The sequence below is a fragment of the Macadamia integrifolia genome, chromosome 12 (assembly GCF_013358625.1).
Source record: "Macadamia integrifolia cultivar HAES 741 chromosome 12, SCU_Mint_v3, whole genome shotgun sequence".
Taxonomy (NCBI): domain Eukaryota; kingdom Viridiplantae; phylum Streptophyta; class Magnoliopsida; order Proteales; family Proteaceae; genus Macadamia; species Macadamia integrifolia.
Genome location: NC_056568.1, coordinates 3,250,398 through 3,276,476, shown reverse-complemented (window position 1 = coordinate 3,276,476; position 26,079 = coordinate 3,250,398). Strand labels below are relative to the sequence as shown.

Here is a 26,079-nt window from a genome sequence, read left to right as displayed (position 1 = left end):
TCGGCCTCAATCGGGGCCGAGCTACTGCCTCGGCCTCCATCATGCCGTGCTACTGCCTCGGCCTCAATCGTGCCGTGCTACTGCCTCGGCCTCCATCATCGCCGTGCTACTGCCTCGGCCTCAATCATGGCCGAGCTGCCACCTCGGCCCGATGTCAACAACAAGGATTCCAGAAACGTGTTTTCGTCCACCACTACATTCAATGAACGTTGTCTATTCCGAAGGATAGGACTCTATCCACTACACGTCATTCGTGATGTCACACGGTTGATCTTTCCTAGTTAAGAGGGGAATATTCCAGGAATATTCCCAGAATCACAGAGCCACTCCTCTTGAGGACTCCACGCCTAAGCAGGACTCTTCACAATCGTCTCCCACTTGCCCTCCATGAGCAGCCTATAAATACCAAGGTAAGCCTCCATCACAAAGGATCGATTACTCACTTCTCATACTGTAAAAGTTCTCTTGAGCATCTGTTGTGGAAAGGTCTAACTTAGGCATCGGAGAGTCCCCCGCCGGGTCAGCCCGGCTCTTCCCTGTCATCTCTTCTGTGCAGGTCAGCCAAGGCACCAGGAACAGTAGGAAAGATCGTCCGGTCAAATTTTTCCACATCAGATTGGCGCCGTCCGTGGGAAACTGTTACAAAAAGTCACCTTGGAACAATGCAATTAAGGAAGGAGAAGGTCGTTTCTTCAACGACAACGCATGCAAGATCCACTCGGGAAGTACCACTTGGACGTTCCCATTCGCCACCAGTGGCAGGGTAGGAAAACGTCCCGGTAGAGACCCCTCTAGATGGCCCCCAGCAAACCAGGCTCGATCCACAGGTTACCCAGGGAGAGGGGGATCAGTGCGAGCAGAACCCTCAGCTATCCCGCCATGTCCCATCGTCCCGAGTAACTCACCCAAACATGGAATAACAGATGCAGAGCTTGCAGTTGCAGGTATTAGCCACAAACGCACTGGTGAGGGATTTCATACGACAGTTCGGCTCCACACTTCCAGTACCACGCACTAGTTTAGCTCTGCCGTCAAGGCCTGCACCGAGCAGAAATCCCATTGATGAATCTCCTGACAACAGTGTCACCCCCCAATCAACAGCAAGAAGGGGGTCAGGCAGGACTTCACGCACTGTCCATTCTGTACCACCGTGATCTCTTACTGAGGGGCGCAGGCGAGGTCCCATCCTTGCTCGGATCAGGAGAGCAGGTCGTTCTGAACTTCATCGGAACCCTGAGACACATGATACTCATAGATCCCCACACCATGCAGGAGGACGCCAACTGTCGCCTCAAAGACACACTAGAGGCACTCCTTCGCACAGAGAAGAACATGAGAACTACTAGAGGCAAGCTCGGCGAGATCGATCCCATCCTGGTCAGAGCTCGCCCATCGGGCCTACAGAGGTGCACCACGGTAGGGTCACCAAGGCCGAGGAAGAAGCCCCAGGAGAGAAGGGTCACGTCGATCAACAGATAGCCGAGCTAAGGAGAGAAGAGCTGACCTTGAGAGCCGAATCCAGTGACTCACTGAGCGAATAGAGGGAATGCAGAGGCAGGAGCACCCAGCCGACATGACAGTAACCCCAGCCCATAATGCACTTTCCAGGAATTGATTGACGTTGAGCTGCCCTCAAATTTCGTGATACCTGTCTTCAACGGATATGACAACACCACAGATCCCTACGATCATCTACTGTACTACAGCTCGGCCATGGCATTGCATGGTAGGTCAGACGCCGTTCTCTGCCGTGCTTTGGCAGCCTCATTAAAAGGAGCCGCACTGGTCTGGATGTCAAACTTACGGCCACGGTCCATCCACAGCTATGAAGAACTGACAAGAGTGTTCCTCACACGTTTCCAAGCAAGCATGAAGCAGAAGCAAACTACGTAAAATGTGATGAACATGAGGCAAGGGGCGAGGGAGACAATAAGAGAATTCCTTGCCCGATTCACGAAGGCGACATTGGAGGTAAAAAACTTACCAGAAGGAGTGGCGTACAGCACATTGTGCAATGGGGTAATGCACCCCGATTTGGTTCAGTCCCTGGCCCTCGACTTACCAGAAACGATACCCGCACTGTTGAGATGGTACAATCAATACGCCAATATAGAGGAAGTTCTGGCAGCCCGAGGAATAGCTGACAGGGTTGATCAGGCAGAGAAGGAGAAGAAAAGGGCTCTGAGACATAGGGATGACTCCCGTGAGCCGAAGAAAAATAGAACATATCGGCCCCTGGACACAGCTGAACTTGGGCGATAGGAACTTGATCGTTCTCGAACAAACCTGCTCTTGGAGATCCAAAATCAGAAGTACTTACGCTGGCCCAGGCCAATGGCAAGTAAACCAGAAGAGAGGAACCTCAACAGGTACTGCCGATACCACCGAGACCATGGACATGACACCGAAGACTGTAAGTCTCTGAAAAGGGAAATTGATGAGCTCATCAAGGCCGTATACCTCAACCAGTATCTGAAGCAGAAATATGGTGGGAACTGGCCCGAGCCGAGGAGAGATGAAGACCAACCGAGCCGAGGTAAGACCGAGCCGTCCAAGGACCCAACCATGGATCGAGCTGTCACATACGACAACCAACCCATGGGTCCGGCCATCCTAACAATCATGGGCAGACCTACGGCGGAATCAGTCAGAAAACCCAAAGCACACGCACGGTTCGTATGCATCACGGAACAACCTGTCAAAACCTTCAAAACGGATCCACCCATCACTTTCTCTGACAAAGATTTGGAAGAGTTGAACTGGCCTCACAACGACGCGGTTGTGATTCAATTAGTGGTGGCCAACCACCCCTTCCATAGGGTCCTAGTGGACACGGGAGCCTCCGTGGACCTCATGTCATATGAAGCCTTCACAAAACTGGGGCTTGGCACCAGAGCCTTAAAACCAGCGCCCGGACCCTTGTATGGTTTCTCAGGCATGCTAGCTGAGCTAGAGGGAGTTTTTAACCTACCTGTAACCATCGGACAAGGAGCTCAGACAGCCACAACCATGGTCTCTTTCATGGTCGCCAAGATCGCCTCACCCTACAATGCAATCCTTGGCCGACCTGGTCTCAACGGTCTTGCGGCAATCGTGTCCACTAGGCACATGAAGGTCAAATTCCCAACCAGCAATGGAGTCGGAGAATGCAAGTCCAGCCAGAAGGAATCCCGGGAATGCTATGCCAACTTCATAAAATCTATCAAAAAACCGTGCTCTGGCCTAGCATGTATGGTAGAGTAGAAGTTGTTGGTTGCCGAGATGAAAGCCTCCTGGCCCGAGCCGAACCAGTTAAACAGCTGCCAATAGTCCAAATCACTAAGGCCAGTAGACAATCTATCAGTAGAGAGTTTTATCAGTAGATTGCCTTGAAATCCCATCGATTGGGTGTTAGTCTTGAAGATTTTATACTATCAGCACCTTAGCAGTTATTCAATTTCAATCACGTAGCAGATTAGATTCTATTGTGAAGCAATGTATTTGTCCCAAGTGCATACAACACGTCAATATACTATGAAGCTTCTCGCAAATATCTAACTTTTCTAACATTGTGTACAGCTAGCCATCAAATAAGACCGAGCTCCACTCGGCACTTCAAGACCAGACCCTAGTTTGGCGATTCAAAGACCTTAATCAATGAGGACCTGTGTACAGCTAGCCATCAAATTAAGACCGAGCTCCACTCGGCACTTCAAGACCAGACCCTAGTTTGGCGATTCAAAGACCTTAATCAATGAGGACCAAAGACCGAGCTCCAGCTCGGCACCTAAAGAGCAGACCCTAGTCTGGCGACTCAAAGACCTTAATCAATGAGGCACAAAGATCGAGCTCCAACTCGACACCTAAAGACCAGACCCTAGTCTGGCGACTCAAAGACCTTAATCAATGAGGTACAACGACCGAGCTCCAGCTCGGCACCTAAAGACTTGACCCTAGTCTAGCGACTCAAAGACCTTAATCGATGTGGCACAAAGACCGGGCTCTAGCTCGGCAGCAACTAGACCGAGCTCGGGAGGTTAATCCACGAGCCCTCAAAATACATCACTACCGAGGGAGACATCCACATAAATATGGATCTATATATGAGGCTAATCTCGGGGGGCTGATCCATAAGCCTAGCTCAGCACAAGAAAATCCTTCGAGTCGGATCATTTCTTCACCAACATCGATCGAGCCGCAGGGCTATTCTAGAGTAGCATGGACTGGAACGCACCGCTCATAGTCCATCGGATTGTAGCCGAGCATCTTATCCTGAAGGAACAAGATGACATCGTCTGAGCCGCCTTTAAACGAAGAAATGTTAACGTCATCCAACAACTCCTGGTTAGGCTAAGGGATCAGCCACCTCGGGCCATTTCTTCTCGACCCCCATGAAAGCGCTTTGCTTCCTTCGTCCTCGAACTGATGAGCAGCCTCGGCTTAGAAAGTGAAGCAGTGCATCTCGAATCGGATTAAATGCTCTAGCAGGTCGATTCGAACTGCTAGAGCGGGGGCTAGTGATGAGGCAAAATATGTCACATTCCTCAGCATGGCTAAAGCATGTACGCAAACCCGAAAAGGACTGAGTCGCTACTTCGGCCTCCGTCAGGCCGAGCTACTGCCTCGGCCTCAATCGTGCCGTACTACTACCTCGGCATCCATCAGGCCATGCTCCACCTCGGCCTCCATCAGGCTGTGCTCTACCTCGGAATCCATTAGGTCGTGCTCCACCTCGGCCTACATCAGGTGGAGCTACTGCCTCGGCCTTCATCAGGCCGTGCTCAACCTCGGCCTCCATCAGGCCGAGCTACTGCCTCGGCCTCCATCAGGCCGAGCTACTGCCTCGGCATCCATCAGGTCGTGCTCCACCTCGGCCTTCATCAGGCCGTGCTCAACCTCGGCCTCCATCAGGCCGAGCTACTGCCTCGGCCTCCATCATCGGCTACTGCCTCGGCCTCCATCATGCCGTGCTACTATGTCGGCCTCAATCGTGTTGTGCTACTGCCTCTACCTTGGCATCCATTAGGCCGTGCTACCTACTCGGCCTCCATCTGGCCGAGTTGCCACCTCGGCCCGACGTCAACAACAAGGATTCCAGAAATGTGTTTTCGTCCACCACTACATTCAAGGAACGTTGTCTATTCTGGAGGACAGGACTCTATCCACTACACGTCATCGTGATGTCACACGGTTGATCTTTCCTAGTTAAGAGGGGAATATTCCAGGAATATTCCCCAAATCACAGAGCCACTCCTCTTGAGGACTCCACTCCTAAGCAGGACTCTTCACAATCGTCTCCCACTTGCCCTCCATGAGCAGCCTATAAATACCAAGGTAAGCCTCCATCATAAAGGATCGATTACTCACTTCTCATACTGTAAAAGCTCTCTTGAGCATCTGTTGTGGAAAGGTCTAACTTAGGCATCGGAGAGTCCCCCACCGGGTCAGCCCGGCTCTTCCCTGTCATCTCTTCTGTGCAGGTCGGCCAAGGCACCAGGAACAGCAGGGAAGATCGTCCGGTCAAATTTTTCCGCATTAGGTACTAATCTGTTTCACCATAGGGCTAGAACCAAAATTTTTTTTCCCGATTGTGAAGAGGGTTCAAAGCAAACTTAGTCTTTGGAAAGCTAACCTCCTATCTTTTGTTGTTCGTGTTGTTCTTATTCAATCTGCTTAATCTACTATTCCTTCTTACCTCATGTCATGTTTCGCATTTCCAAAGACCATATGTAGGAAACTTGGCTCTATTTAATTTACATTTCTTGAATGGGGATAGTGAACAATCAAAAGATTTCCACCTCATTGGATGGCACAAGATCTGCTCACCAAAATCTCAAGGTGGTATGGGTATCAAAAATTCTAAAACCCAAAATTTGGCTCTTCTTTTAAAGCTCGGGTGGCGTGTTCTCAAGGAAAAAGATTCTTTGTGGGTCAAAATACTTACTTCTAAATACTTCCTCGATCAATCTATTTTTCACTAGGATACGTTAAATAAGAAAGGATCTAGGATACATTAAATAAGAAAGGATCTATCTTCTGGAATAGCATTGTAAGTATTCTCCCCATTCTTCAAAAGCTGGTTTTTATTAAAATTGGAAATAGTAGGTATACTCTTTTTTAGACTGATTCATAGATACCTACCATATCCGATTAATCTCTTAATGAATATCTCACACTAAGACCAGCCCCCCTCCTTTAATCCAGGTAAGTAATTTTATCTTTAATAATTCCTGGAATACTAGTTCATTGTTTGCTTTGCTCCCTTCCCATATTGTAAACCACATTCTAAAAATTTCAATTTCCTTATATCAAGATGCTTGGTATTGTAAATTCTCTAAAATAGGGATCTTCACAACTGTATTGGTTGCTAAATTCTTATCTACTAGTTCAACTACTGACCAAGTTAGATTATCAAACATGTATGCTTACTTATCTCTTTGCTCTCATTGATAGCAGTTTTTATGGAAACTCAAACTTCACCTGAAATTTAAGGTTTTTTTTTTTTTGGCCCATGGAGGGTTCCTACCATGGATATCCTAGGAAAATGGAAGGACACCAATACAATAAATAGATTTTGCCATGACAAGGAGGAATCTATTGATTATGTTTTTATTTATTGTGTTTTTACCAAAATAATTTGGGTTGCATGCCCTTTGGGACTACTACCTAAAGCTTTTTCTGAAGTTTCAGTGTAGTTTGTTATCATGTACTTTATGCAATCTATTCCTCATGATATTTTACTAAATTTTTTTATCAATTTTATTGTTAATGCTAATCCCCTAGTGATTCTTCACTCGGTGAAACAATAGACAAATCAAGCAAGCAATCTCTCTATACCTACCCATGTGATCTCAATCCATGAGACTCCCTCTCCCCCCTATCTCCTCTTCTTGACCACATCTATGATTGTATGTATGGGAGTCACTGATAAGACCAATACTATCTCTGCTTGGGCTTATTATTTAATTGAAGAAAATAATGTTGTTTTATTTAAATCTAATTATTTGATGACAAGAAGCACCAATGAAGCATACCTTCGAGGGTTACTCATGAGAGTGAAGCATGCATAGGTTGTGGGATGGATCCATGGAAAACTATGGATTGATTCTACTGATCTACAACTCATTTTGACTAACCATATGGCCTCTTAGAGAAATTCCTCTTTTTTGGGATATTCATAATTTTTTGTCCAAACTTAGTATTCATCTAAAATCTACTTATGATGTAATGAAGCTCCTAAAACTTAGCTTTTTGGGTTCTCACTAAGAGAACTTCTCTTTCTTCTCCTCAATCCTACAATGATGTTATTTCAATTCTTTCTTCTTAATGATTTTTCTTTTTTTTCTGATAAAAGATTAGGGTAAAATAATCTTTTACATTTCAAAACTAGAACTCTAACACCGTCAACCTCCAGGTTACCCTAGCATACCATTGTCCTTAGCTTGGTAACATTTTCTTTTTCCACCATACATCTAGTGAATAGCATTATGGTTTAGTTTGGTTGTCCAGAAATAAATGAAAAACTTTAAAAAAAAATTGAATTTTAGGAGAAAGATAGATATATAACGCAATCATTGCATTATGATAATGTTTTTACATCATGTTGCAATGATTAGCTTATGTGTCTCTCTCCTCAAATTCTTTTTTTTTTTTTTTCTTTTCTATTCATTTCTTGACAATCACACTAGACCTAAAGTTTTTAGATGAATGTATCATGTGAGCAAGGGATCTAGGTTTTTGTCCATCCACACATTTTGGACCCTACTTTACATATCACATGTAAATTTTTGGGCTGACTAGATGTTCTTTACGAATTTATTTAAGGGATTTTCTTATTAACACCCGGCTTAATATTTAATGTTTTTTTTTTATTTCAATGAAAGTAAATCCTATCATTTATATGTACTCGAAAAACGTGCAAGAGAATAACAACCTTTGATAATGAAATAATGGTGAATCACTTTCAAATTATTTGAAAACTCTTTCTCGCCACCTAACTTTAAATAAAACAAAAAACCTACACAAAATAGGAGTGTTTATAATGCATATTAACATTGTCAACCAAAAATTTCCTAGTTATTGCCTCTTTGGAAATATTTTTAATCACAAAGACTAGATTGTTGTTAGATTTTAAACAAAGTTGGGTGAGGCAAAAAATGTTCAGTTTCCATACGGGGAGGTATTGGAATCCAAGGCCAAAAGTGCTTGTAAGTTCCATAAAAGAACTGAGATAAATCTACATCATCGTTCCAAATGTTGCTCACCTCCCATCCCTTCTCTCTTGCCTTCATCAACCCATGAAGAAGTCTCCTCTTTGTGGCCTCACCATTTTTTCAATTCATCAAATAATAAGCTTGAAGTAAGATACATTTTCTGGCATATGCCCATCCAGATATGTTTTTGGTATGATCTGAAATCCCTGTAATAAGAAGAATCATATTGTGAAAGAAGGGAATAGGGATAGAAGTGATAGGTTGAAAAGAAATGTTGATCACTTGAGGTGCTGCAGATTTATTGGAATATCCATTAGTAATCCAATATTCTACCTGTTTTAGGATAGTGTATGGATTTTTTTTTTTCAACTCTAAAAATGACTTGATTTCTATGTTTCCAAATAAAATAGGTAAATTAAAAGAGAAAAAAAATCAATTTATTTTTAGATATATCTTTAAAAACTTCTAAGAATAAAACAAGAGACAATTAAAATAAGATTATACATTCTAAATACGCAGCCAGATAATTCATGAATTTGTTAACTTCGCTAGTCTTGCACAAACCCAAAACCTTTTTTTTTTTTTATAAGAAACAAAAAAATAATAGTACATAAGATTCTGTACATCATGGATGTATATAGGGGGTGGGATGGAGATTCTCTTCTTGAGAATCCAGAAGGCTAATTGTTTGACAAAAGAGATAGCCTCATCATCTGGAGGCTTATGGCAAAAATAGAGTTTTGTCATAAAATCCTGAATATTCAAAAAAAGAGGGATGTCATGAAGAGGCCAAAAAACATTGTTAGATTTGTCTAACAAAAGTTGGATAAATTCAGCGTTTGTCCAAATTTCCACTTGGTTCCAGCCATTCTCCTTAGCTTGCTTTACTCCCATGAACATTCCACGTGCATAAGCTTCATTTGTATTTCCTGTCATCATATAATCAGCTCTAAATAAGCATATGCTCTTTTCATTAACTATACAATAAGCTCAAGCAGAGATAGTTTGTAACTAATCAGTGACACCCACACACAATATAGTCAATGGGGTCCAGGTTAGGGATAAAGAAAAAGTGGGAGTCATAGGTTGAAATCACCTGATTGGGGCAATTAGAGATCCTAAAATGATTACTCCAATGATTCATCAAGTGAATGACCACATTAGGGTTAGGAGTATCCTGTTTAAAAATAACAGTATTCCTATGGTGCCATATATAATAACTTAACGTAATAAAATATTCAAAAAATTCGGATAGATGTCCATGTGGGATCTTATGAAACAAGTACATCAAGGCCATGGGAAAGGAAGCTCCAATGATAGCTTCAGGGAGTAGACCTAATGGGCTAGCAGCCCAAACCCTTTTGGTAAACTCACATGTAAGTAAAATATGAAAAACAGATTCATTCTTCTTTTTCCTAACATAATCCACATGTTGGATCCATGTCCATCCATTTTCCAAGAATGTCTTTAGTAAGGACTCCTCCAAGAGCTACTCTCCAAAAAAAGACTTTAAATTTCGGGTGAAGTTTGAGTTTCCATAGAAACCACCACCAATGTGAGCAAAGAGATGAGCATGCACACCTGTTTAATGATCCAGAATTGTTTGTAGTCACATTGGTAGATAAGATTTTTATAGCAACTAACTTGGTAGTGAAGCTCCTTGTTTTAGCGAGTTTACAAGACCATGTATCAAGATTATGTGAAATAGGAATTTGCAAAATGTGGTTGATAACATGGGGAGGGAGCAGTGTAGATAATAGATTTACATTCTAGGTACTATTATTTACAATGAAATCACTTACCTGGAGTGAAGGTGGTGGATCATTTTGGTGATCATGGAATGTCATAAGAGACAAGTCAGTCATGGTGGGGATCCATGGGTCGTACTAGAAGAAAGTTTTCCTACCATTACCAATTGTACATACAACCATCTTTTGGAGGGTGGGAAGGACACTTACAATGCTCCTCCAAGTGATAGATCCTCTTTTGTTTAGAGTGCTTTTGTGGAAGATGGACCTATTTGGGAAATACTTTGCAGTGAGTATTCTTACCCATAGAGCTTCCCGTTCAATGAGCAATCGCCACCCTAGCTTTAGTAGCAAAGTTTGATTTTGAATTTCCAAACTTCTTATGCCCAACCCACCATTGGTTTTGGGTTTGCAAATTTTGTGCCAGCCGATAGGATGAGGCTTCTTTGAGGAGTTATTCTCGCCATTCTAGAAATGAAAATAAATTGAATCCAATTTTTTTCAAACATTTTTGGGAAAGGCGAAACAGGACATTAGATAGGAAGGAACAGTAGAGAGTGCAAATTGGATAAGAACAGTCCGACCCACAACGGAGAGGAAATTAGCTTTCCAAAGACCAAGTTTGTTCTGAACTCTTCTGAGGATTGGAGCAAAAGAACAAGACCTCGCTCTTGAGTGAAATAAATTAGCTCCTAGGTAGATCGCATTAGGGTTCATTTCACCAATACCCAATTTTTGACATAATGAATGGCAGAGACCGGGTTCCACATTGGAGCTAAAGGCCACCCCACTTTTATCCAAATTAATTAGAAGCCCCGAAAGGTCAGAAAATATCAATGATGCATTTAATAGTGGAAACATCCTCATCCAATGCACAGCAGAACAAAAAGGTGTCATCAACAAAAAACAAATGGGAAACTTCAGAAGCACCTCTAGCAATTTTGATACCTTTGAACATGTTAAGATCCTGATAAGTTGATAACAACATAGACAAAGCTTCCATGGCCAAAATACAGAGTAAAGGGCTTAAAGGGCAACCCTGTCTAATACCTTGAGAAGGCTCAAAAAAATTGAAAGCAGATCCTTTCAATTTAATGGAAAAAGAGGAAGACAAAATCAAGGTGCTAAACAAATCTCCCCATTTGTTGCCAAAGCCCAAAAAATAAAAAATACCCTTAACAATCCCCACTCAATTCGATCATAAGCTTTAGACATATCTAATTTAATTGCCATAAACTCAGTCTTACCTTTGGTGTGTTCCAAGAAGTGAAAGATTTCCTGTGCAATAATGATATGATCTTAAATTTGTCTACAAGGACACAAGCAGATTGAAAAGGAGAAATAATTCTAAGGAGTCTACCCAAAACTTGCTCCATCATTGTCATCTTTGTTCATATGGACTTGGTATCGAGTCTATTGACTACTGGTCTTAGAAGTCGACTGGAGCATTTCTAACGAAACTCCCACCAACTTCACCCTCCAAGCTCTCCATTCGTAGCAAGTTCTCATCTATTTAGGAGGAGATTTATAGATTTGTTAGTCTAAGGTTTTAGGATTTCACCGTTTAAGGTTTCACATGGCTTGTAGAGAAGACCCAGTTCATGGTAGACATATCAGTTCCCCCGAGAAGAATCAGGAAGAGATGATGACTGGTTCATTGTTAGTTTTGACAAGACCATTTTTTACCCTTCAAGTGTAAAAATGTATGCAGCCTTAACCCTTCCCCTACATGGCTTGTAGAGAAGACCCAGTTCATGGTAGACATATCAGTTCCCCCGAGAAGAATCAGGAAGAGATGATGACTGGTTCATTGTTAGTTTTGACAAGACCATTTTTTACCCTTCAAGTGTAAAAATGTATGCAGCCTTAACCCTTCCCCTACATGGCTTGTAGAGAAGACCCAGTTCATGGTAGACATATCAGTTCCCCCGAGAAGAATCAGGAAGAGATGATGACTGGTTCATTGTTCCCCCTCCCCCTCCCCTTTTTTTCACGGACCTGTTTCCTGAGTTTAACCACCAACATCTAGGACTCAATAAAGCAACCTTACCGTCGTCAAAATCCGCTCCCTTCTTTTGCCTCTAAAAGTATTACAGGGAATTAATGGGAGATAAGCAATATCAAGTTACAATAGCTTCCCACCCAAAAAAAAAAAAAGTCACAATAGCAAACTTACCTATGAAGTGTCATAATCAATTAAATCCTCAATATTATGTATGCTACTGCTCAATGAAACAGAAGATGAAACACTAAAAAGCTCACAGTTAATACTGAAAACTGCCACAAGTACAAGCTGAGTTGAGTACAAGTCTCATTCTCAATATATATTTCCTCTATCATCCGTAGCATGCACCGACACCTGCTAATAAGTTTAAATAAGCCACAAATATGAGTTTCTATAAATGCTAATTGTAATACGCTTACATTCTTTGTAAAGGATAGAAAATGCTGGGGAGGGGGGGTGGGGGAGATGTAAACACCACAAGTAACATATTCCTCAGTCAAAGCCTTCACAGAATGAGTTACAGGATCTGAGAGGCCCATCATGCTTCATGCCTAAAAGGTATCATTCACTATTCAGATTAGGAGTTTCTCAATCGCATCCTGCATAGCAAGCAAAGAAATGGATATAGCAGGTTAAAAAAAAAAAAAATGACGAAGACAAGGGATATAAATTGCTGGACAAAATGAAATAAGAACATAGGCCACCTTCAATTGCTGTATTTGTGATTTCAACTGGCTTCCCTCGTTGCTTGTCACAGAACAAGCAATTACAGGTCTTGTGACTCCACATGCTCTGCCAAGGGCTTGCTTAGAAGGTACAAATACGTACGGCACATTCTGTCACATTCATAAATTACAATTCATTCACTGAAACTGAAAGTAATTTTATTCCTCCAACTGCTATAAATGTAACATGATGCAAAATTCACAAGTATGGCAAGACATTCTGCTGTGTTCTAAGAATGACTCATTTTCAACAGCAGATTGTGAAGCAAAAGCTGAAATCTTGGAGAAGTGTCGGATAAGTGTAATCTACCACATCAGAAAACTCAGATTTCATAATTTGATAATGAACAGAGGAGATTAATAGAACAAACCCTGCTAGCAGTTGTCGTGCGCTGACACCCCACCCCCATTGGGACATTCTTATGGTACCACCATACCACACAACATGAGAAGCTAGAGCCCCTGTTCACAATGATTTGAATATTCCTAGAATGGTACCTAGTATGTGGCAAACTCTGTATTAAATATTCATTTTGGATACCAAAGACAAGTCTCTGATGACAATAGTATGAAAATTTGATTAAACACAACAGGAACTTCTAGAATGGATATGTGTAAGTCAACTTTGTCATCAGGGACTTGCTGAGCAGATTCCAACGCTCATGAAACATTCCACCCTAATAAAGGTAAATGCTCATGAGAAAAACCTATGAAATGACAACATGGTTGCAACATATCATCCTTACGAAAATATCAAAGTCTAATGAAGAGTAGCAATAGAGTTCAATTGTGAAAAAGGATTCATGAAGCCAACCCATTTAGCTGGATAAAGCCTGGTTGAGTTCTCATATTCACTAATATAAGTATTACTTATTCAGTAAAAAGGTGGCAGATATGATGAAAAATCCTTGCTATCCATGGAACACCAACACCATGCATTTGCTTTTGTTGATCAAATTTAGCCAAGGGTGTCAATTACAGGCAAGAACCGGATAACCAACCGTAACCCAACCAACTAGAGCCAGAACCAATAGACTGTAGTATGGCACTTGGTTTTGGAGTTGCAAAAAAAAAAATTAATAATCAGACAGTCCCGGGTTGGACCGAGTGAACTGCTAGGTCCCAATCGCAAAATGTGGAACTGAGACTGACCAAAACCATGAAACCCGATTAAAAAAGAAAAAAAGGGAAAAAAGGACCCACATCTCCCCTCCCTTCTTTTGTTAACAGGCTAATCTATGTTGTTCAGGTCCCTAAAGACCTAATCTACCTAGTCCTGTTGCCTCACACAGCCAGTCGCTGCAAAACTCATTGCCGCTGCAGCAGCTTCTTCTTCACCTCCATCTTCATCCTTATCATACTCATCATAATTGCTGCCATTGCCTTCTACATTGTATTAAAGCCGTAATCCCTGAGCTATTCAGTCAATAATCTCTCCATCAAAGGCTTCAATTGATGAATCAAACTACCTCCCCTGGATTTGATGTCAGTCACAGAGGATAACTTTATCCATATCAAAAAGATTGGAATCTATTATAAACTAGATAACTGTCTCAATTTCTCACTCTGATATGAAGCTCATTGGTAGATCTCTGCCGGTGTTTTATCAGCTGTGACTAATTACAGACAGAGACTGACAGACCATTTATTAAAATAGACTAGATCCAGCAACAACATTTAGTTCATGAAAATGGCTCAAGATCAGATATTAGTTGAAATTGCAGTCTTTCTTAAATCCTGGTCCATGGATGCCCTCTCACTTCATTGATCAGGCTATATCTGAATTCTACCACAGAATATGCTATTCTGTTGGGCAGCAAGACTATAATTCCATGGCTGACTCCTAGTATCCTACACACTACAAGTTCCACCCTACCCTCTCATTACCAAAGTTAGATAAATTATTATTATAATGGAAAAATACAATACAAACCACAATTTGGTTCACCATTGTTCTACACTCGTCGAACTATCAGCTCCACCCCAGACCCATTATAATTCCAATGAGATTACAACTGATATGTAAGATTAATGTTATTTAATACAAATAATATTACGCAAAATGCAAAAATAAGGGACGGTCAATAGAGTAGGCAGTTCTGGTATCCCCATTTCATGATTGGCCACTTCATAGAAGTATATGTAGACAATGTAGTGGTCAAATATCAAAGTGAACCAGAACACCTCAGTTATCTGAGGAAGTCATTTGAATGAATGAGGGCACATGGTCTAAAAATGAATCCACTTAAGTTTGCATTCGGTGTGACCTTCGGAAACATTTTGGGATTTTTGGTACACCAAAAAGGGATAGAAGTGGATAAAAACAAGACCAAAGCCATTAGCAAGGTTCAAGGTATCGGGTTTCGACCCCTAAGGAGACCGAAATTTCAGTCGAAACCTAGGAAATTCCGAGGATACCGGGGAATTTTTCCCGATATGGTGGAAACTTAAGTTTCAACCCCCAAACAATCTTTTTTTGCTTATTTTTTGTGTACATCCTATTTTAAACATTTCTAACACATTCACATAATTAGTTTCATATTAAAAAAAAAAAACACACAAAGTCTTACTTGTGTGGTGAACCAAAGGTTCAATAATCATAATGCTGACTTGTTGACTTAAATTATAAAACTATACTACATAATGACATAGTCTACACTATATATAGTCTACAATCCACATCAAAACATAAGACATAATCCAAATGATCCAAAATAAATAAAAATATTACATCAACAACAATTATCTATTAACATTCAACAGTAGTGACTCAATTACTCAACACTCAACAGTAGTTACTCAATTACTCAACGCTCAACAGTAGTGACTCAATTCCAAGTAGAGTGTCTAGGCGGTTCATCCCACGAGCTACGTACCACTAGCATATTATATAAAAAAAAAAAAAAATTTCTTTTGGGGGAAATTGTGACTTACCTTTTTGGTCCAAGATGCCTTTCTTGTGTAGATGCAGCACTAATCACCTTTAGATTCAAGTTTGGTAGAAAAAAATTGCAAATCTCCATTGTTTTCCCAAGTTTCCCACTTAAGAGAAAAAATGAACAAGGGAGGGTCGAATTCTGCTAAAACCAGTGAGTGGTTTCTATGTGAAATAACTTAAATAGGACCTGGTTAGGTCAAAATCTCCCATGTTTCAATCGAAACATGGGAAATATGGTCGAAACATGTCGAAACTGGCCAATGCCTGGTCAAAACAGGTGATTTTTAAAAGTCACCTGAGATTTCGTTTCAACCCCTGGCGATACCTGCGAAACATGCAAAATTTCACATGTTTCGCTCAAGTTCCCGAACCATGGCCATTAGAGAGACTAAAGCTCCACTAAATAAAAAATAATTACAAAGGTTCCTTGGCCAAGTCAATTTCCTTGGAAGCAAAAAAATAACTATTTGAATACAAAACAATAACCTTTTTCCAAATCTTGAGAAGGGAAGGGCAGAATTGGCATTTTGCAAATATCTCAAGATCAAACCATCAGAAAGAGTCCAATTTGAATCGATCTCCAAATTAGGATTCTTGAATGCCTAGGCAGAATTTGATTTTGATTAGATAGGTGAATTGCTTAATCCGAAAAAACGTTTGACATACAACCATGTAGAACACTTGAAGAAACTCAAGGAGAACTTGAAGAACAATACTTGTTGTTGGATGAAGATTATGAAAGAATAATAAAGAAAAGAAGAATGATTGAGATGGGATTGAGATTGGTGGGATGGTGGGATGGTGGGATGGTTGTCTCAACTTGGGCCTCTCACCAACAGCTATCTCAACTGTTGAAGAAATTCTTTCTCATAATTTTCAGAGCACAAAGCTGTAATTTCATTAATAAATTCGTTTCCAATGTTGTAGCCCTTTACAAACTTATATAAAAGATTCAAAACAGACTCAAAACACCAAAAAGGAAAGGCCTAACCAATCCTTAACTAATTGGAAAACCTGAACAAACTAGGAAACTGGCATAACAAAGAAAATAGACTTAAAATAGGACTTTAACTAAAGTAACGAATTAAATCTCGTTTTCCTACTTTCTACCCATATTTTAGGCCCATTAAAGTGGCACATTACAAAGAAAACCTATGAGATCAAAGGCCCAACAGAAACATAACCAAACCCAAGGCTTATTTCCAATAAACTTATTAAGTGAGTTATCTGCATCAGAGACATTGATAGATGCTACAGTTCAGAAAAATATCAAGGTCATTGTTATCCAGATTTAACTACAAGGTGTCGACAATTGAGGAAGCTAAAGACCTTAACACTAATGCAGGAGTAGATTACAAGAAACTACCCCAGCAGTTTATAACCCCAAACAATACAAATAGGACTAGGAAACAAAGAAATAAGACCATCAAATAAACTCCCAAGGATACAATACCCATATCGGAGCAAAACCAGCCCAAAACCTAATCCGATAGGAGAAAGAAACACCTGGAATATGGCTGGGCAGAGAAAGGTGCGGCCAGGTCTGTAGGAGTCCGATTGAGCTGCACTCTTGAGCGTAGATAGTCACTAGGGAGGGTACAAAAAACCCCCAAATTTGAGAGAATTTTGACGGCTGGTTGTGAAGTTACAAGCTTTCTTGATTTTCTGATCTAGGAGAAAGAAAACTGAGAAGAACCTTCAAGAATAGCAGCTGAATGCTTCCAACAGTGACTAGGTAAGGATCGTCGAACCCTTATGAGGCCTGAAATACCCTGATTGAAGACCTGGCTGAACAAAGTACAGAAGAGAGAAAGAGAGGAGATCAATCTCTCTCTTATTCCCACCAAGATTGCTGATCCGTTCTGATTTCTGAAGACTTTTTATCAGAATCTGAATTATACCTCTTGAATGTTATAGCAAATAAATTAGAAAAAAAAAGAATAAAACAGATGAGGGGGTTGAGAAAAGTGAAAAAGAATAAAAGAAGTGGCTATCTCAGCTGCTCTAAGCATTTAGTTGCAAACTTTCTTTCATTCCAAAATCTGTCCAATAATGGTACATATGCCTCTCTATTTATAGAGTGGAAGTTTACAATCATATTAAGACTAGGAGCTAGTTTCCAAAGAAGACTAGACACTCCTACTACAACTAGGACTAAACTTCTAACTCCAACATGGAGTAGGACTGACTAACTAATAGTCCATATAGGACATTACACTCGATGGGCCCCATGGGCCTTTATTGAATTAAAACTTAAATAAAAGCACTGAATATAAATCCCGTTTTGCTACCTTCTATTTATATTTTAGGCTCATTAAAGTAGCTCATTTCAAAGAAAAACCATGGGATCAAAGGCCCAACACATATATAACACAACACAATGCTTATTTGCAATAAAATAAGCTCAAGTGATTTATCTACATTAACTCGCCCTCTCTTAGAGAAAATTCGTCATCGAATTTTGTAGAGTGTGAGGGTGGTTATATCATGGTGCACGTCCTTCTTCAAGCCATAGAAAAATTCAGGTAGCTCTTTGATAATAAATATGTAGTCTAGAATGTCACGAGTTCGATCTTTAAGATACTTTAATGGGCTAACGAACTCCACATGATCAACTTCAACATCTTTGGATGTATCCATAGGGTCATCTACATATGCACCTTTGATCTCTTCTAACTTGAATGCAACATAAAATTCTTTTGGTTCATCTACTTGGTGGTTACCAACCGGTTCCATTGATGGTTCAAACATAACTTCATTTTTGAACTCCTTTGGATCTTCCTCTTCGCTGTCCACAATCATCATAATTGTTATAGTGTCATGTTCATCAGTCTCAACCTCATTGTTCATTATGGCAACCTTGTTGTTTCCGAATTCTTCCACATGAGTCTCGTTGATGGGAACATCAATGACTAGTTCTTCCTTGACAATAGGAATGGCTGAAAATTTTTCAGCACTAACCCAAGGTTTAAAATATCTCCAATACCGATACCGATACCGATACGATACCCTCCAATACATATCTTAAATTTAGCCGACTGATACGATACACACCGATACGATACATGAAATTTTTAAAATCCTTTCGTATCGATATGTATCCTACAAAACATACCGATATGCACTGATGCACCATCGATACACACCGATACGATACGACACGCACCGATACATACCAATACTCTATGAAAAATATAAAATCAAGGTGAAATATAAGTTTCAGTTTGTATCGGTGAGTATCGGTATGTATTGATTGGTACATATAGATGCGGTACGATACGTACCGATACACAACCTACGGTCATATAATGGCCAAGGTAGGTCTTTTTTCATAAAAACATGATTTTTTGAGGGTTTTTGTTCCAAAGTTGCTGCCAGCCATATTTCTCTAACTAAAGTGGAAATCAATGTTGGGACAATTACAAACTTTGAATTCTTGGTGCGATACCCTCAATTTAGTGTTTATGCATAATACATGTTATCAATAGCTTTTTTTAACAAATTTTTTATGCAAAAGTGTGTACATAAGTGTTTTCTATCCATTTACATACATATCTTTAGCGTATCTTAACGTATCTCCGATGCGATACGATACCCTCCGATACGTATCTTAATTTTGGCCACCGATACTGATACTTTAATCCTCACACTACCCTCAACTTTTGACTCTGGTTCACTGGTCAGAAGTGTCTTCTTATGTTGCTCCTTTGCAATAGATGCTGATGATTCCGTCATGCTCTTGTCAATTGTGGATGGCTTTTAGACATCTGGTGGAAGGAAGTACCTGCTCCGTTCATGCTCAAATAGGTAAATGCCTACCAACTCATACTGCATCTCGTCCCAAATTCTAGGTTTACATTCTTGAGCTTGAAACTGGCTTTCACGGACTCTCCATTGCATTCGAACGCAATCACTCATCTAAGAACATGCATATTGGCATTTTTGTCTCTGTTAAGTTGTAGTTGTCAAAGTACATGTCCAATTCACGCATCCATTCAAGGAATTCCCCATGAAAATAATGTGGCTGATCATTAGATTGGGCAGCAGTGGATGTATTCTGATGGGAATCCTGTGGAGGGAAGAGCCTTCTTTGGAAATATACAAGGAGGCATTGTGTCACTAACTCGTACTTCATCTCTTCCCAAGTCCTAGGCTCATGTCCTCAAACTCGAAGTCCCTTTTCATGGACTCTCCACCAATCTCTAGCACGACCAATCAACTGGAAGTAAACAACTTGAAGCTTTTGTGTATCTGTCAAGTTATAGCAATCAAAATATTCCTCCAGAGAATCTAACCAATCAAGGATGTAGAATGTATCCCTTTGTCCAGCGAAGTAACGAACTAATGGAACCTTCTTCGGTGAAGCTCTGATAGATAGTTTGGAGCTTTATTCAACTAGCTCCGATACCACTTAATACAGGAGTAGATTACAAGAAACTACCCTAGCAGTTTATAACCCCAAACAATATATAAAGGACTAAGAAACAAAGAAATAAGACCATCAAATAAAACCCCATCGATACAATACCCATATAGGAACAAAACCAGCCTAAAACCTAACCCGATAGGAGAGAGAAACACCTGCAATATGGCTGGACAAAGAGAGGTGCGGCCAGGTCTGTAGGAGTTCAATTGAGTTACACTCTTGCGCGTAGATAGTCCCTAGTGAGGGTAAAAAAACTCCAAAAGTTGAGAGGATTTTGACGGCTGGTTGTAAAGTTACAAACTTTCTTGATTTTCTGACCTAGGAGAGAGAAAACTGAGAAAAACCTTCAAGAACAGCAGCTGAATGCTTCCAACAGTGACTAGGCAAGGATCGTCGGACCCTTACGAGGCCTGGAATACCCTGATTGAAGACCTGGCTGAACAAAGTACAGAAGAGAGAGAGGAGATCGATCTCTCTTATTCCCACTTGGATTGCTGATCGGTTCTGATTTCTGAAGACTTTTTATCAGAATCTGAATTATACCTCTTGAATGTTACAACAAATAAAAACAGCAAATAAAAAAAAAAAAAAGAATAAAACAGATGGGGGCTTGACAAGGGTGAAAGAGAATAAAGGAAGTGGCTATCTCACCCTGCGCTTCTCACCCACAGCTATCTCAATTGCTCTAAACATTTAGTTGCAAACTTTCTTTCATTCCAAAATCTGTCCAATAATGGTACATATGCCTCTCTATTTATAGAGTGGAAGTTTATAATCATACTAAGACTAGAAGCTAGTTTCCAAAGAGGACTACACACTCCTACAACTAGGAATTCAAAATAGAACTAGGACTAGACTTCTAACGCCAACATGGAGTAAGACTGACTAACTAATAGTCCATATAGGACATTACACTCGATGGGCCCCATGGGCCTTTATTAAATTAAAACAACTTAAATAAAAGCTAATGAATAAAATCCCGTTTTCCTAGCTTCTACCCATATTTTAGGCCCATTAAAGTGGTCAATTTCAAAGAAAATCCATGGGATCAAAGGCCCAACACATACATACCACAACCCAAGGCTTATTTGCAATAAAATAAGCCCAAGTGATTTATCTACATCAAACACTCTATCCCTTGATGAGTTACATAAGACTCTTATAGCTTATGAAATAAGGATAGGGAAGAGTAAGGGATGGGCATCAGATAAGGAGGCTGGTTTCAAGGCTTTTGAGAAGCTAGATTTGGGTGAGAAATCTGATATGGAGATCAGTAGTAATGACGATGGTAAGGCTATTAAGAGGTAGAGGCAGATAGACACAAGAACAAACTTCCACTCAACTGCTTCAGCTATGGAGCAGTAGGGCACTTTGCTTCCAAATGTCCACATGGGAAGCAAAATGTCAGTGACGAAGATGAAGCACCTAAAGAGAAGCGGAAATTTTTCAAGAAGAGGATCACTAACTTGAGAGACAAATCGAATAAGAGAAGCCTTAATAGCCCAACTTTAGGAATTAGAAGAATCATCAAAGTTGGAAAATTGGGAATAATTTTGAAGACTATTGATTCACCACCTAGTAGTGAAGTCGGTTCATCAACCTTAATGGCCCAAATTTAGTGGACATCTTGTCTACATCAACATTTAACTATGGTTATAATTTCAAACCAATTTGAGATCTCCAAGTGCCATTGTGGGCTTAAAAAATGTTTGAAAAGACTAGGGAAGTGAACCCAATACAGGTTCAACAGAATCATTGAAAACCAAAAGAAAATTCCAATTCACGATGGATCATATGTTTAAGAAAGCCCCCAAATTTGGTTAAGTGACATACCTAGCAACCAATGCATCCCCCATCTATCAAACCAACCAAACTACCAAATCATCAACTCACATGGCCAAAAAGTGTAGGTCATGATGGCAGGGTAAGGGCATGATGGAAAGTCCATATATTTATATATTGAAAACCAAACTTGAGTAATATAAGACTTTTACTATATCAATAGTTAAAACATATACCATCTCTTCATTTCTAGTTGGATAAAATAAGAAAACCAATACCTTTTCTAGCTAATGATATATATTATAATAAAATATATGAAAAAAATATATATATACAACATAAATTGTATAACTTCCCCCTAAAATACTCGCAATACACACTAGAACTGAATCTTAATGTATTCACAAATTACAACCAAGAAACTTGTTTTGAACTAGATGATGCAATCCAAGGTTCGAAAACCCAGGCTTAGATCACTTGTGGGCCCACCTAAGTGTTAAACAATTCAAACCATGAAGCAAATGGCAGTTCTGTAAATTATCCAAGTTTACAAAGGGGAGTGGCAATCTGGTAAATAACCAGAATTTCAAAGGCTTACTAGGGAAGATAAAGAAGGAAATGATAGAGTATGGATTACTAATTAACAAAGAGGGACAAAGTAGGAATTAAAATAACTAAAGGATATGAGTTGAATTAGAAATAAAGAATAAGATGATATGATAACATGCCACCAATATTCATCTCCTTCAAACAAAACCAGAAAACCAGCAGAGATCTCTCTCAATTTTGATGGATGGATGACTCTCACTCAATAGAGTACCGTTTGACCAGAAATTTTAGGCACAGGTTTGTCACTCCTAACCCTCTTAAGAACTACCAACAACAGGCCAAAGAGATCACATATTAGAATAATATTTTGCTGCAAACTGAACCTGGTGATAGAGATGAAACCAAGTTCGTTCTCCAGTCAATATCTCACAGCTCCAGAAAGAATTCAGCCTAGGGCTTTACATGGTGGGCCACCCAAAGGCACAGATTCAAAACCCTAGAGTGTTGAACTGATTAGTGAAGAACCGAAGAATGACATTTCTCTTCCTGAACCTGCTTTACCAGAACAAAGAGAACAGAACAGAAGAACATTACAGAAGAAAGGAAGAAGAAGATGAAAAACATAAGAAGAGAGGGGGGAGGAGGACTAAGAAGGAGAAAGAGAGGAGGAAAGATAGCACCTGAGGAGAGGAAGTAACCAAGAGAAACAAATAGTGGAGAAGAAACAGAAGTCAAAACCTTCTACCCTCACAGTTGGCAACAAATTTCATTCTATTCCATCGGTAGATTACAAGCCAATATATAGAGATAAAAACCCTAGCAAAATAATAGAAACCCACTCTATTTTGGAAACTAACTTAACAAGAATATTAAACCAAATAGGAAACTTCCAAATTATCTCCTACGTAATCTACCCAACATAACAAAAAAAATAATAGATCACAAGTATTCCCAACTAAATCAACAAGTAAATCACTACCAGTCCCCTTTGGACCAAAAACCCACTTTAGGTCTCGTTGACCTTGGTTTGGGTCACCAAATCCAGTTGTGTTGGTCCAACTATGATAGCACTACTACATCACTAGAAATCATCTGAAGTGTACATAGTTACTTCAAAACACAGGTAACATGAAATACAATATCTTCTTGAATTCAAACCATCATTCAGTTTCACAATTCCCAACAATTCTATAGTCCCCACAAATGCATCTTCCTTCCATGTAGAATTGAATAAGACACTTTGCTCACATGCTTTATTCAAATTCCAAAGGTTCTTCAACTCAAAGAGTAAATTAGGATGGAGCTAGGCAATGGGGACGGGTCCTAATCGGTTGTGGTCCTTTGGGGCCAGGACCAAAGCCGTCCCGATTAGCTAATCAATTCCAACCTTGAGAACCAATACCGATTAGACAGTTCTAGTTTCTAATCAGTTCCAAGCACTGTTATAGTGTCCAATATTCTGAAATCCTTACCTTAGCATACACATAATCACATAGTCATTCCTAAGCATACAAGTAACCAGATATCCATTCGTAAGTATACAAATAACCAGATATACATTCATAAGCATGCAAATAATCAAATATCCATCCATAAGCATACAAGTAAAAAATATGAACCAAATACTTAAAGAGGAAACCTACATTCCTAAACATACAAATAAATTCAAAATTCCAAAATCCAAAACAATATGGAAAATCATTCAACTAAACATCTGCCATATCCAAGTATTGTTTATATGGCTTTTAAACAATCCTGGTGGTTCCGGTTCTTAATCAGTTCTCACTGGTTATTCCATTCTGGGACCATTGAGATTCCCAGAACAAAACCCACTCGAACCGACAATCAATTGCTTCCAAAATCCCAAAACTGCCCCAATAAACTAAAGCGTGGGAGAATTCCGGTTCTTAGCGGGTCGGTTCCGGTTTTGTAATTTCATGTGCTGGTACCTCCACGTTCCCAACAGAGAGCCAGGCAAAGTATCTTCCCAGCATCCACCATCGACTTCCATCTGCATCTCACTCAGCATTGCAAGTTGTCTTCAGTCTATTCAACCTCAGTTGTACATCATAACACCACTGTTCTACCCATTACTAATACAAACTTCACCATTTGTTCAACAAATCTCAACATATACCGTCATAATGAAGGAATAATGAAATCTCAAACGTAAGGAATAAAATATTGATAGGATGTTTGTCAGCTATAACTCCCAGATACCCCATCAATGAAATAATCAGAACGCTTAAACCCTTCACATACTCATGTGCAAAGAAACAACTAAAGCTTAAAAATAAACGAACTATCAAAGAAGAGCAAGTACCTTATCTTCAGCTAGTAAAGGAAGGTGGAGAAGAATTTCAAGCGGCTCGGTGTCAGCTGCCATTACTATGAACTCTGATATGCCCCTATTCAGGGTCTTGGTAGCTGAAATCGGATTCCTATAACCCATTAGACATTAAAAACAAATGGAACTATATAGCTTTAGATTTTAGCCTTAAAGGCGGGTAAGAAAGGAAAATAAACCTTCATTAGCACCCTTTTTAAGCTGTTTGTAGTTCGCAGCCTGTTGAATAAGGTCCAGTATGGTTATTGAGAGCTGGGCATCGGCCAGCGGATACGCTTTCGGATTCACTGCTTCTGCGGTCTGGAGAACAAGAACACAAGCAGATCAAAGAGGAGTGAGGGGAAGGTTGAAATTAACTCGCCAAAAAAAAAAAAAAAAAAAAAAAAAATTGAAAGTGTAGAGAAATATGGGAAGGGATGGTACCATTTCCGATGATCGAAGACCTGCGAAACTAGGGTTTTTCAGTTCTCTGCAGTCTACACTGGCAAAGTAAAGGTTTAAGGAGAAGAAGGGGAAGGTTTAAAGAGAAACGTCGCTAGGTGTTTGGTTATACTTAAGAAGTCCACCCGGATCCTAGGGCTGACTTGTAATTGGGTCATAATCTTGATGAAATACAACCATCGTTCTTGATCTTAGGGTTGATTTGTAATTGGGTCCTTTCCAAAAAGGGAAAAAAACCTAGGGACGTCTATAACCCGGTTTAAAATTGGACCAAACAAGCTCCATCTGCTAGGCTCAGAAAACATGCGTCCACTTGCCAATTTTATACCCTTAACCCAAAACAGTACCAACCAAACTTTTGTTCGAGATTTACCAAAAAAAAAAAAAGGCTATCGAATCGGCGACTACCGATTTCCATTACGATTCTGTTCGTATCAGTCAGAATTGATCGGGAATTGGACAGAATTGGCCTGAACCCTGGAAATAGTACTATTTTTTAACACCAGCATCAATCTGGAATTCTGGATACAACCGAATCCATACCGATTCAACCAAATTCGGCAATTCGATTCCAATTCTTAGAACTGTGCACCTGACACAAACACAACCCCATTAAACTTCTGTTTCTAGACTTGTGATATGTTTATTTTCACTTTTATTTTCTTTTTTTCTTTCCCTTGTTCTTATTTGGATCCACGTAACCAATCCCATTAAGTTGGGATAGAGCTTTGTTATTGTTAGTATTATTGTTATTGTTGTTGTTGTTGTTGTTGTTGTTGTTGTTGTTGTACCAATCAACCATAATCTTTGTCCTATGTCCTTGGTCTTGCAGTGAAATAGCTATCGAGGTTCAAATTATAAATAAAATAAAAAATAAAAGATAAATAGGAAAAGATTAGATATGTTGTCTGGTATACCGTAAGTTA

The 26,079-nt window shown here is 40.0% G+C and overlaps 1 protein-coding gene across 1 annotated transcript; it reads right to left on the bottom strand.

Moving 5' to 3' along the window:
* Positions 1 to 12,182: 12,182 nt before the first annotated feature.
* LOC122057216 (NHP2-like protein 1) lies at positions 12,183 to 25,296 on the bottom strand. Its single transcript, XM_042619241.1, has 5 exons — positions 25,136 to 25,296; positions 24,892 to 25,012; positions 24,689 to 24,792; positions 12,650 to 12,781; positions 12,183 to 12,544 (listed from the first exon to the last, which is right to left on the bottom strand). The coding sequence occupies exons 1-5, from the start codon at positions 25,136 to 25,138 to the stop codon at positions 12,518 to 12,520; spliced, it is 387 nt and encodes a 128-aa protein (XP_042475175.1). The 5' UTR covers positions 25,139 to 25,296; the 3' UTR covers positions 12,183 to 12,517.
* Positions 25,297 to 26,079: the final 783 nt, after the last annotated feature.

What these genes read in the sequence shown, in the direction of transcription:
- LOC122057216 (XM_042619241.1), bottom strand. An exon ending in TAAAAAGGGTGCTAATGAAG is followed by an intron (nt 24,793 to 24,891) that starts GTTTATTTTCCT and finishes ATCCGATTTCAG; the next exon opens with CTACCAAGACCCTGAATAGG. An exon ending in CTTTACTAGCTGAAGATAAG is followed by an intron (nt 12,782 to 24,688) that starts GTACTTGCTCTT and finishes TGAATGTGACAG; the next exon opens with AATGTGCCGTACGTATTTGT.